The 13,230-nt window shown below is 39.2% G+C and overlaps 1 protein-coding gene across 5 annotated transcripts in view; it reads left to right on the top strand.

The window, feature by feature from the left end:
* The window catches only part of slc4a2b (solute carrier family 4 member 2b), an 80,182-nt gene that overhangs the window by 30,578 nt on the left and 36,374 nt on the right, over positions 1-13,230 (top strand). For 4 of the 5 annotated variants that reach the window (XM_036125175.1, XM_012850061.3, XM_012850062.3 and 1 more), the window contains one exon: positions 221-395. In XM_036125175.1, coding sequence (XP_035981068.1) covers positions 336-395 — 60 coding nt within the window. In that variant the 5' untranslated portion in view covers positions 221-335. Of the gene's footprint in view, positions 1-220; positions 396-5,314; positions 5,399-13,230 lie in introns of those variants that run through there. The other variant, XM_012850064.3, reaches the window with a different exon arrangement.

The raw sequence follows: 13,230 nt of genomic DNA, 5'->3' as shown, positions 1-13,230 counted from the left end.
AAAGGGCAATATGGACGGTTACTCTGTATGTAGGAGCCAGTGCTACATAATCCACCGTAACTATGAGAGGAAATAGTCATCAATTATTTCTATTCCAGATGTCCTGGACCGTATTAAAATCCTCAGGCCTCCTGGCTTTACTTGAAATTCACCGATTATTCACGGAGTTCCTTTCTAGGTCTTGAGCAGCTGACTAACCCCTTCATTTGTCTGCCACCAGGTTATGCTGCCCAAAAGCTGTCTGAGTCCCAGCGAGAAAGAGAAGGGCTAAAGCCGCACCGGTCCAAACCAGCTTCCCAGAGCCGGACTAACAGCAACTCTCCCCCTGCAGAGCCATGAGCAACCCCAGCGCTCCCAACCAGGTTACAGACGCTGTTGCATCAGTTGTTCACAGCGTAAGTTTGCACCGCAACATTAAAGGGAAGCCCCCACTCGGGTCGGGCATTGTCGGCCACTTGATTTATAATCTGTTGTGCTGGTAATGAAGGAGATTAATGCAGCTCCCCTGCTGCTCACAGCGGATTTTGGGCTTGGTATGCTTAAAAGTTCTGCTCCGAAGGTTTCGGTTCCCCTTCTCCATGTCCAGGATTTATGCTGCATCAGCCGCCTTGGTCCTGTTTGACACAGAATGTGGTGTTTTTGCACAGTGGTCAATTTTTGTTTTGTTTGTATAAGTCAAGTCACATTTGATTGTTCTAAACCGGCCAAATGTGAACAGAGGAATCCACTTATTAGAAGAATAATTTAAAAGACGTGTTTAAATGAAACTCTCCTGCTCTCATGTTGAACAGTTACAGCTGTTGGTAACTTTATAATACCCTTAAAGCCTTTGAAAGGATTCCTGTTGTAAATGTGTAAGAAAGCCCCATAAGTAGCTGGTCGGCAGCCAAAGAACGCTTCATCCCTGCACCTCGAGGTCCTCGCCTCAATAAGCTCGTCTCATGATTGTTTTTGTGTTTTTTTTAAGTCCTCATCGTCAAGAACGGCGGGGCGGGATTCCAGGAATTAGATGTGTTGTTGTTTTTTAATTTATATATTGATTAACACAGATTTCCCAGCAGTTCTTGTGAGGATCTCAAGTAAGGGCTTTTCCCAGAACGGCTGCCCTCTTTCCTAATAGTTTAGTTTTGCATGTGAGGGGGTGAAAATGCTGACATTGCAAAAAATCCATTGGCAATTGGTTTTTGTGTCCGCGTGAGCCAAAAAACACTGCTCTAAGCTTTGTTAATAAATATACCCCCCTGACTTTCCTGTGGTCCTAAGTGCAGCTCGGCTCCACCAAATTCTTACCACTGTTTTCTTTCCGATTTTTGACGGCTGTCTTTTGCCTACTTCTTGAAGTTCAGGTCCATTTTGAGTTTATATCCCACTGCCTGCTGCAGATAAGTACTGAAAGTGCATCTCGCCTTCAAATAGGGTGACCAGATCTAAACAAAGAAAACAAATGTGGAACAACAGGATGCTTGTGAGGGACAATGCACGACACAATACCAGCACTATGATGACGTCATTCATTTTAATTTAACGCGGATCGCACATTACAATAATCAGTCTCTGCTTTGCCTGTTTGAGCACAAAAGTGAATCGTCACAAGTTTCTAGAAAGCAGCAACTTTTCTGCTGTTTATAAAACTGTTAAACTTGAAAAAAAGTTTTAATAAAACTGTTCTAAGTTTATCAGTAAAAAAAAATCTGTACTACATTTTTGAAGATCAGCCATTCTTTTAAAAGCTTATTAGAAAGCTGTTCTTAAACTTCTGCATAAAGTTAAATAATTAAGCTGATCTTGGCTGCTGTGGCTTGGCTGTCTGGCAGGTGTTTTTTGTGTTGGAGTAAAAATTAGTCCATAGCTCGGCAGGAAGCTTTTTCAACTGTGTTTTTGTTGCGTGACTAACTTTTTTTTTTTTTTAAATAATTTTTTTTTTTGTCGTTTGATATAGTCCTCCCCTCCGTGTGACTTTGGTAAACGTCACAAAAAGCTCTCTAAGAATCACCTGTCGGCCTCACCCTGTTAGAAACCTTTCCCTTGTCTTTATAGCAGCATTTTCTTTGACAGTTTCATTAATATTCTGTATGGATCATAATTCTTTTCATCTGATTCTACGAGCATCCTGGCGAGTAGCTGGTTATGAGGTTGGATGCTGCTCCATATTTTGATGGACAGCCGACAGCGCTCTCATTAACAATCACTGCAGCTCTCTGTTCTTTCAGAAAATCGTCTGTTTAATAATGTTTTGACTTTTCAGAATCTGACCCGGTAAAATGCAGCCCCACACAAATCCCCAAGACAAGACCCTTACCAAATCTAATATATGAATAAATGTGCCCAGCAGACCAGAAATTATGCAAGGTTAAGGGCTGGGCATGGTCTGGGCTACTAGAATAAGGTAAATAAATGCTAAATAATCTAACTTAATGCTAAGCTAATAAGTAACTAACCTGGAAAATTGAAAGATCACAAAGCGCACTATTCCAGCTAAATCAAAAGCAAATCGCTACATAGACGTATGAGACAGTAGAGCTACTGGCATCAGTTTTTTCTGAGTGACGTCACAATCTTTTTCAGCCAGTAGCAATATTGATTTGAAATTCAAATGCATTACACCCGTTAAACCTGGGGAGGGCGCCACATGGGCACTTTTAGACCCAAAAGCAGGACTTAAATAAATGGTGAGTGAATCGTCAAAGTAATGACCAGGACATGCTGACGGCACTAGACGACACCCATGTATTAAGTTTATTATTAAAAAATCTATGTGGGGGCTGAGTTACCCTTTAAGACGTTTAAATGTGTTTAAAACGTGACATGCTTGCTACAAGAACCTCTAAATTAGACACAGTAGCTTCAAAGAGCTTAATCATTTGTTTAGAAACATATCTGACTTGACACAGAGAGCTAATCTTAAATAATGTAACGCCTTCCTCCTGCTGACCGTTAAATTGAGTCTGAAATGCTAGGCTAATGCTAGCATGTTAGCGCTTTGATTTAATGTGATTGCTTGGAAATTAGGCCCATCAAAATTTCAGTGCAGTTACGATTAAATAATGTTTGTGCAAAACCGCAATAGAAAAGTTGCTCTTCTGCTGTTTCCTTGAACCGCGTAAAATTAACGACTTGCGTTTGAGCTGCTTTCTGTGCTGCTCCGACCCGTACAAACGGCTGCCTGGGAACATTTGTAGTGCGACGTGGAGAGCAGGTTTCTTGACACACACTAAGATGGACGGGAAGCGTCAGCGGCCGATAGTTTCAACGCTTCGTCACTTCCTTCCCCCACAAACAGCCGCACCCATCTTCTGGTGGAGAGTAGACATTATGGTTTGAACGGTACTTGTGTGAACTTCTAGGGTGTTTTGGCGCAATTAAAGCCCTTAATAAGCAGATGGATGCAAATTGTAATTTTAGGTTGATGAAAACTTTATACTCCACAATGTGCATCGACTACCATTAAAACTGTAAAAGGGGGGCGTAAGATAAATACTAAGATATATTCAATATTTCTATGGTGTCTTTCACTAAACATTACTGTAAATGATAACAAAATGGTTTGACTGCGAGGGAAAACAGATTAGCTTTAAATAAGATATTGTTCAGTCAGCAAAATGCTTCTGCCAACCCTGCCCTCAGAAATGAGGAATGATGCAGCATTTCGTTCTGGGACTTTTGTGGGCTTAATGCCAGCTCTGCTAAAAGGTGTTTAATATGCAACGATCAGAGACGCAGACAGTGGCATAAAAAATGGTGAAGGGGAAAAAATGGGAGACAGCTTTTTATTTCTCTTGATAGAGGAGACCTGGCATCATTATAAAATTAGTCTTTTTAAACAGGCTGGAGCCATATGAGGGATGTTTGATATTCTGGACACTTTAGCCTGTTTCTACATACACAAAATTTAAATTTACATACTTGTTTGTGTTTCAGAGCACGTGTTCTTGCTCCAAAACGTTATCTGCATTTCTTTCTGTCAGATTAGTTCTTCTCGTTTCAGATTTACTGGAATTTCACAACACCTCCACGGCATAAAGTGGCCAAAGCAAAGGCGTTGGTAGCAATTTCGTGGAGGAATGTAATTATTTCACTGTCGCGTTGAAGCGCCATAATGATGGGTAGCGGCTAGGAAGAGGAGACTGCAGTGAACGCTGGCGATAAACTCACCAGATAGTCGTAAATGAGCAATCTTCCATGTTTTCTTCACGTCTCTGGAATCTAAGCTCAGCTTGAAATGTATCTGACTTTGAAGCCTAGAACTGACAAGTGATTCAACAATTAATGAGGAATATATTTCTATTACTATCCAGCAAGTTTTAGAAGCATCCTTTCTCTGACACCCAAATTTTAATGCCTTAACTTCCCCATCAGGTCAGTCAGACCAGCAGAAGCCGGAAAACGAGCCGCTCATTTGATTCATACGAGCTGGAGCAGCAACGCATCTAAAAGTTGCAGAACGGTTACAATAGAACACCTATTGTAATTTATATTTCGCAAACGATTATTAAAAGTGTTGTAAAGCAACAGCCACTAAGCAGGGGGTGGGCACAATGGGAAGACACCTCTAGAAAAGCACAAAGGTAAACGGACCGGTTACAACACAGGGGGGGACCTGAATCCAATATAAATGCTTGCAGAATAAGGAGAGGTGAGTGAGGAGTGATGATTGGTCTTTATCCTGATCCAATCAAGGATCAGGGTCACCTGAGTCAGCGTGAGCAGTCACCTTAGCTAAAAAGTTTCAGGCCTGGGAAATGAGAAGCAGGAGCCCACCAGCTGGAGAGTTTTCTTCTGGAAACGCCGGGAATCTCAACAACCCTTTTCTTTCAGAGCTCTTCTGTTAGCAGAAAAATGGTAAATTATATTCTTTAATATCAAACCAGCTAGTTGGGGGGGAGATCCTAAATAGTGAAGGATCAACCAATCTTAGACTTTTTAAAGGGAGAAATATGGAGAAAATATTGCCATGAACTAAAGTTTGGCTTTTTTTGCCGTTTGGACATAATTTCTTAAATTCAATTAAAAAAATGTCCATTGACTTCAGTTATACGTATTTTTTCTGCATTTTGTTCTTGACGGCCCGTTAAGACGCTTGGAGCACAATCCGAGATGTCTGTTGTTCAAGGAGCCGTGTAACGATAGAAATGTTTGTTCTGTGACTCTGTTGGCAGTCATTTCCTGTCGTTTTGGCTCTGACCCCAGTAGGTTAATCATTATCTCCCTGACGGTGAGTAAATGTGTACGCAGTTCACATAATCCCGTTTGACTTTGAAGACAACTTAAACGTTTAACGCCTTCAGATGAAACCATCTTTTTGTTTTATTTTTTTTATACTGAAAGGATAATTTTAGTTTTCCTAACTTGGTTTTGGCCTCCTCAGTGCGCGTTAATGGACTTTCTGTACTCTATTAAGGTGAGTTTGTGCCTTTCATTGTTAGACTCAGGTTAACACAGGAATCTGAAGCAGGATTTCTGGCTTTTACCTTCTCATACGTGTTAGTCTGATTCAGGTTTTCAGATAAATTTGACCTTTTTGTGAACCTGAAGCTCGTTAACATTTACTCTAGTTTATGTTCTTCCTTAATGGACTATTCATATGTACACTATTTACAATCGGTCACCTCTCTATCTCGTTTCTTCAAAAGGAACAATGACTAGTTAGCCAGCTATCTCTCCACTAAAGTTCTCGAGAGCTACTCTCCCATAATTTTTGATGAATCATTTTGATGTTTGTGAATGGCAGAGTTTCTTCTTTACTGTATTCTCATAGTTGTCCAATCCAATTCTGCCTAAGGGTATTTCAAATTGAGTTAAAATATGAACATGTCAGTTATTTAAGCCACTGTTTGGCTTTCAATACTTTAGAATAACATGAGTTTTAGACAAAAGGCTACATGACGTTGCTGTAGAAGTCACGGTCTCTCGCCATAGTTATGGTTCAGTTTGTCACCAACTACTATATTGGTTTTTATTAGCATCGATAACCTTCCCATGTAATTAATTCTGTGTACCTGGGCTGGCACAAATTAAACAGAAGAGAACATGGTTGCTCTCACCAATTAAAAATATCATGTAAACCTAATTTAACAACTAAGTACAAATAACTATAGCTCATTTTAATGGCGAAAATACCTTGGTAATGATTGGCTTCTTGCTTTGTTGTAAGGATTTCCACCAAATTTCCTTCTGTAAAGTTAGAAAATCTGAGATCTTTCTCAGCAACAATATGCTTATTTGCTTAAGATTATAAATTAGGACATTATGTCCCTTTCAGGACTTTTTACTTTGGTTCCTGGTCTGAATCAGTCATTTATCCATCCATTGTCCATGGCTGCGCAATGAACATATATAAACAGACGTGGCGCCGTCTACCGACACTATCGCAGAACTACAATAATGCCGGTTTGCTTAATTAATATATCAATTATAAATAATGCCAGACAGAGCCTGACCCTCTGCAATGCCTGGCAGTAAACCGGCAGCTCGGCGTGAGTGAAGACCAACCGCTATTAATTAGATAAACCGATCTGAAAAAAACCTTAACAGCTTCATATCAGAACATCAATCAACTCTGCCGTCACATCTGCCCGTCGGCAGGTTTAACGTCTGCTTCAGTGAACATTAATACTCATACTGTATTCCCAGCTACATTTCAGTCTTGGAATCATCATATTTTTCATTTTTTCCCCCACTGGATCTTAGACCGTTCTTCATTGTTTCGCTGGGAGATGCTAATAGCCGTTAGCCGCTTCCTCGTTTTATCCCCTGCTGCACATGTGCAGCCTCGTACTTTTGTTGTTGTTTATAAATATACATTGAACTGAACGAAAGTCAAGTTGCCTCTGATTTAAGCCTGTTTGCTGTTGCGATTACCCGGATGTCTAAGAATTTGCGCAGGCAAACACGAAGGGCTTTATTTACTAACAAATTACGCTAAAACAAAGCATAAAACAACAAAATAACAACTAATACGGGAGCAGGACGTGATATTTCATAAAAACTTTGTATGCAACCAGAGTGACATATAAATAAAAAAGTAAAATAATGTGGCTATGCATCTTTAACCTCATGAAAACTAAAGGCCTTCTTGTTGTTTTCATACGATGTCCAGCAGTAAAACATGTGGGTGTTTGTAGCCGTTGGTTACAGGCTTTAATCTTCATTGTGGTAAAGAGGCGAATGCTCCAACAGGCACGTATGATGGAGTGAGGAATAACCTGAAACTCTGGGTTTAGTCAGAAGGAGAGCAATAAGTCATGTTTTGACTGTCAGAACCTTTCCTCGTTTCTTAACGGGACGTTTTTATCTCTCAACTCATTTTGAAGGCAGGTGAGGTTTTAGGTGCACTGTGAAGGACTGCAAACATGCAAAACTTGATTCCTTATGCATGTCTGCACAATGCTCGTGTGCACAAAGAAACACGAGTTCCTCTGGACTTTTCCGTCGGCCTTGATTTTTCTCTGGGCCTGCAGTGAACACGGTGACCATTTTAGTTTCAGTTTAGCTGACAGGTGAAAGCCAAGTGCTTCACAGCTACAGAACAGCTTAGTTTGCGCAATATTTAGCTAATTTGAACCAAAGTTGATACTTTGTTTAAAGAATTGTTTCACTTTCCACTTTTCTGATATCATGTTCCTTGTTCTTATTTAAAAAGTACATTTGTGTTGGTTATTCTGCCAAGTCTGTTGGTCTTCTTGTAACTTTCGGGAGTTTCAGTCCCCAAACGGTAACTGGACTGTTAAAGAACCAGACGTTAGTAAAATATTAGCTGTAAACTTGGTTGTAAATGTAAAGGATCAAGTAACAATAAAACTGAGACATCTTTTGACTTGTGATAACTGCTTTAGTCCCCCTATTGCTTCCTTCACTGAGGCAATTTTTTTTTTGCTTAAAGTGCAGGGAAAACATTATTTAGCTTATTATGTATAATAAAGGGCCATTTGAAATGTATAGAAATTTTATATTTTAGTTGGATAACCTGATTCTTAGCAGCTGTGTTTTTGGGGAAAACCCATTCATTGGAAGCATGATGCAATGGGGAAGTGATGAGAATCCACTTGCATAATCCAAATTCTTATGTCTATCTGAAATAAAAGATGGATTGTAACCTTTGTGCGTGCTCAGGTTTCCTTGCAGTGTCATGTTATGACATGCAGGAATGCAGCGATGGATAAACCATATGGTGCGACGTGATGACTAGTAGATCCAGAGCCGGTCAACCCTCGTTTCCTCCTTAATGCTGACTGTGTGGGACCTGAGACTACCTCAGTGTGCTCATAATCTCCTACTGCTCTCCCACACAGTATCCGCTTCAGCATGCAGCGCACAGACAGGACAAACAGTTACAGTACAGGTCCAATTCCTGTCCACTTATCTAGAAATGTGAAATAAATCCAGCACATTCTAATAATCTAGATGGATCAAATTTTATTCCTCTATAATATAATACAGGGTTGTCAAATTATGTTTCGAAAGCAAAAAAGTATTAAATATTAACTGATCATAAGATGCAGTTTGGGGAAAAAGTTAAAAGGAAGACCGCAAGTTGCATTAAATCACTGACAGTTAACTGATTATTGCATAGACTTGTTGACTTTGCAGCAATTGGTGGATAAATTACCAATTCTCTTTTTGGACGCTCATTTCTGGTCATATTTTATTTTGAATTTTTATTTTACTTTGTGTGACGCTGGCGCACCTAAATCTCCCCACGGAGGGACAATAAAGGATATCGCTCTCCATTCTAATCTCAAGATTAATAGCATAAACTTTTTTTTTTTTTTTTTTTTTTTTTTTTTGCACCAGAAACTTTAGGTTTCCAGCTACAGCTAAAAGGAGAAGCATATTATGTGCATTCTGGGTATGTTCACAACTTCATTAGAGCCGCAGAGTCTGCATAGTTTTTTCTTTTCTTTTCTTTTAATTGCAATCTGGAGGCATCCTCCCAAAGATTGCTGAAATTCTTGGATCTTTTGATTTTCTTTGGAACCCAGTTAGTGCCCGTACCAGGCTTTGGATGGTCAGAAACGTGAAATGTTGTAATCCTAATCAACCCATGTGCATCTTATTTAAAAATATCTTTTGTGATTGACTTTATTTGCTTATGAGGTTAATTTTATACCACGTGGAACTCTGGTCTGCTGTTTTTGAGCAAACTGGCACGCATCATTTAAAGAACAACACTAGTGTATTTTAGCTGGTGTTTGTTTTAAAGAGGCTTTTACATATTTGATTTACACTTATTTTTTTTTTAATAAAACTTTAAAGATGAAGAATTTTCATTCAGGGGTTGCTTTAATCCCTTTTAAAGTTTTCCGCAGCATGTCCTTTCGTGCAGATTTGTTCCCATGATGCACATTTCTCTTATGATTCTGGACTGGCCTCATGGATCATTGGCTGATGTTTCTACTTAAAATAACCCTGCTTTGATTGTGATGCTACCAGACTGGATGCATTGACGAGCAGAAGTAGAAAGGTGCCTTGTGCCTGCAGCAGTTTGCTGCTTTAACCTTCAACAGTCAGATGTGATGGAAAGCACCTGCTGTCTTCAAACTCCGCTCCGCTTTCACTGCGGCTGGTTAGACTTGTTTTTTTTTTTCCCCCCCTGGCTCCCCAGGGCTTGTTTTTACACATAATAGCAGTTATGGAAAATCCTTTCACCTCAACCACAATCCTTCACTCATCTCTTTAAGCTCTGTAGGTATTGACCACCAAACCAGAACATATAAATATAGATTGCTGAGGGCCCTGTAAAAAAATAAATGGTCTGCTTGTTTGGCAACATTTACAGTTTGTGTTCCAGTGTAGGATTTTATTTGTTTTTAGTTCACGTTGGTTACTGATGGAAATAAATGACATTGGCTGTTTTCAATCCTTCACCATTTTTTAAAGATTTTATTTGCAGAAATTTTCTTTTTAGTTTTTAGACTTGTGTTCTTTAAGTCTTATGGTATGATTTGTTGCTTTACAGTAGTTGATGTTTCCAAATATTAACCTAACAAGTTTAAGTTATTAGACTGTCATAAAAGAAAACATCTAAAGCCCAAACTAAATTTAGGTTTATACAAACATGCAAAGGTTTTGCGGTTGACTGTAGTTCAACATGTTTCGCTAAACGTTTCCTGCTTTACGAATGAAATAAACTCCAGTTGAGGTTGAATCCATGATTAGGCAAGTTTTGTTATATTTATTGGCTAACTTTTTTGGTAATATTTGTATTGATGCTTAAGCTCAATATGTCATGTATGTTGCAAGTTTCCAATAGTCTTGAAATAGCTTAGACATACATTGAGTAATTATCTAATAACTTAAATAGTATTAATTTATTACACATTCCAAACTACTAAAACCAATGGTCGTTTTTTTGCTTCTCTAATATGTCACAAGAATGCTTGATTAGAAACTGTAAAGCAATAGATTATTCCTCAAAATGTTGCAAAAAAAAGCAAAGTACACGTCACTGCTTTTTATCATTGCCTCTTTCCAAAAAGTGTCATTGGAGTTAAGAAAAGGTTTACGTGCTAGTATGTATGAACAGGTATGACTGTCTTGTCTTGTAACTCAGTCTGCCGAAAACATTAATTTTTTTTAACACATTGTCAAACAACTTAATGTCTTTCAGTAAGAGTGTAAAAAGTGTAGGAGCCTTCTTTCAGCCAGCTGACCAGCAGTGCCCCACAACGTTACTCTGTCATTACAGCGCTTTCTCTGGGATTTCATTAAAAGGACTTTTAACTGAAGGAACGATATGATGGAAAAGTTCAGCAGTGTTGAAACTGTGACACCTTAAATCCTTTGCATACCTTCATGCCACAGCCGGCCCGTCACTAGACTGCAGCATCTTTTTTAGAGCGTTTTCACACTTAGTTTTTTTTTTTCTTTGGACCAAAGTCACGCTAGCTTATGACTTTTTCCAGTGGTTCGGTTTCTTATCACACAAAACATGAAGCGAAACAAAACCTGCCACTACAAACCAGGCGAACGTGAAATCTGTTAACTGCTCAGATGTGTTCGAGTCGGGAGAACCAGGTTTAAATAACAGGAAGTGGATGCTTTATTGTAAGCTAATAGTAAATTTAATTATATCAATGGTGTGTTTCTGTACCATTTAAGGACAGAAATTCAGAAGTATACTGGGTGAGGCTTTTATACTTGATTAAAAAGTGTTTTAATTTGTTTGCTCAACCTCATCCCATGATGCATTGCATACCTGGGTAGGGGAAGGGGGGTTTGTTCAAGCTCCCAGCGTTAACCTGGTAGCTGTCATTTCGAGGTCTGCTTACATTCACATGATAGACGGTACAGAGAGAAACTTCTCCAAGTGATCTGGTTGTTTTTGTTCTCACTCTAAAGGTCTTCAACGTTGGGGTCGCGACCCTTAGGGGGCCTCATGGAGGTACTGCAGGGGGAGGGGGGGGGGGGGGGGGTGCGAGATTAGGTCTCCCCCATACTGACATGGAAGAGGGTCCTTGTACAGCCACTCCATTAATCATGTAGGTCACGTCAAAAACAAACCAGAGTTTGTTTTTAAAGGGTAACCATCTCAGGTGTAAAAAACACCCTTAAATTTGAAAAATATAGTTTAGATGATAATTTTTCATACTTGTGTACTTTTTAAATGGCTGCCAGTTTCCATAATAGGGAGATATGCTGCCGGCAAAATAAAAAAAAAAACAGATTTGGTCTGTATGTTCCATGCAAGTATTAAACAAATACAGTACAATATTATCTACATATAGTGTACTACAGAATACAGAAGTGAAAAAACATTAGTTGGGAATGAAGAAAACCTTATTTACTCCCACCCACAATTCCTATTTGATTAGTAACTTATTTTCAGTGTCAAATCAACACAGTAATGATATACTTAAAAAATAATCTACATTAGGGGTGGACAATAATTCATTATCATATATTGCAATATAACTTTATTCGATAACGGTGATATGTTTCTGATATTTCAATATACAGTCTATGATTACAGCATTTTCACTGATTGACGTTGTAAGTTTTATGTAGTTTTGTGTTGTTGTTGTTGCTGTATTGGAGGTGGTTTTATAAACATGGCAAAAATAATCGTCATAAGTTTGTAAAGGCATCTGTTGTGAGCATTCTTGGTGGTCTTTCTGAGGCTTTTGTTTTTGTTCATATCGATATTGGGATTATTTTCTATCGACTGAAATTAAGAAACATATCGTGATATAGTTGTGGACCATATTGTCCAGCCCTAATCTACATGCAATATAGTTATTAGAGCCACAGGTGTTTATTACAATTCCTTACATGTTTGCATAATGTACCATAGTAGGACATTTATATACTGTGTGTGTGCATATACATCAGATTGTTTTGAGTATTATATCCTGCCATAAATTTTGGTTGAAATGTAGCAATACTAGTGTAATAACACTCACATTTTTCATTTTATCTTGATTTGAACTGATGAATATTTGGACATTGTTTAAACTTCTGCAGTTTGGCTGGAAACCTTGTTTTTCTCCCACCTTCCTGTGGCATGTAAAACCTCCCCTTGGTAAATAACAGCATAGTTGCACGGGTCTCTTTCCCCCCCACACGCCACACTAATATTCATGGCTGAGATCTCTGGAAACAACAGATGCCCGTGAAGTGAAGGAGGAACAGAATAATTTCCTGTTCAGGCAGTCGGCTCACATTATCGCGTTCTGGTTGATTTTATGAGCTTCATGGCTTTATTACACCACAGCTGGTGACAATGTGACTAAATCTACTAAAAGCTGGTTAGCATCAAATGTTAATATGCTGTTCCTCGTGCTCAGTTTTGTTAATTTAAGGCGTTTTTTTTTTTTTTTTTTTTTAATGAGCCTAATTAGAGGAGTGCGTTTGCTGTCAGACGTGAAGCTCCGGCTGAAGAAATTTGATCTTTTCTCACTGCAGGTTCACAGTAGCTCCCTCCAGCTCAGACGATAACCTCATCCGTGAGTGAAATGTTGTCCTGAAAGTTTATCACATAGCATCAGGTGACTTTTGACCCCTGCGTTTTGCCGCAGGAGCGTTTCACTGCAAGATCTGTTGCGTACCTGCACAGCTGTCATAGCAACGCTTCCCCTGCAAAGAGGAGTAGATCCACCCCTATAATAACATCCCACCAGCAGAGTTGAATGAGGGGGGGGGGGGGGGATATCTGTTATCACGCACATGATTCAAGTTGCACCGCTGCGTGGAAACGAGCGTAACCGATCAAAGCACATGGCTGTTTCCCCGTTT

The sequence above is a fragment of the Fundulus heteroclitus genome, chromosome 21 (genome assembly GCF_011125445.2).
Source record: "Fundulus heteroclitus isolate FHET01 chromosome 21, MU-UCD_Fhet_4.1, whole genome shotgun sequence".
NCBI classification, from domain to species: domain Eukaryota; kingdom Metazoa; phylum Chordata; class Actinopteri; order Cyprinodontiformes; family Fundulidae; genus Fundulus; species Fundulus heteroclitus.
This window is presented reverse-complemented; position numbering and strand designations above follow the sequence as displayed.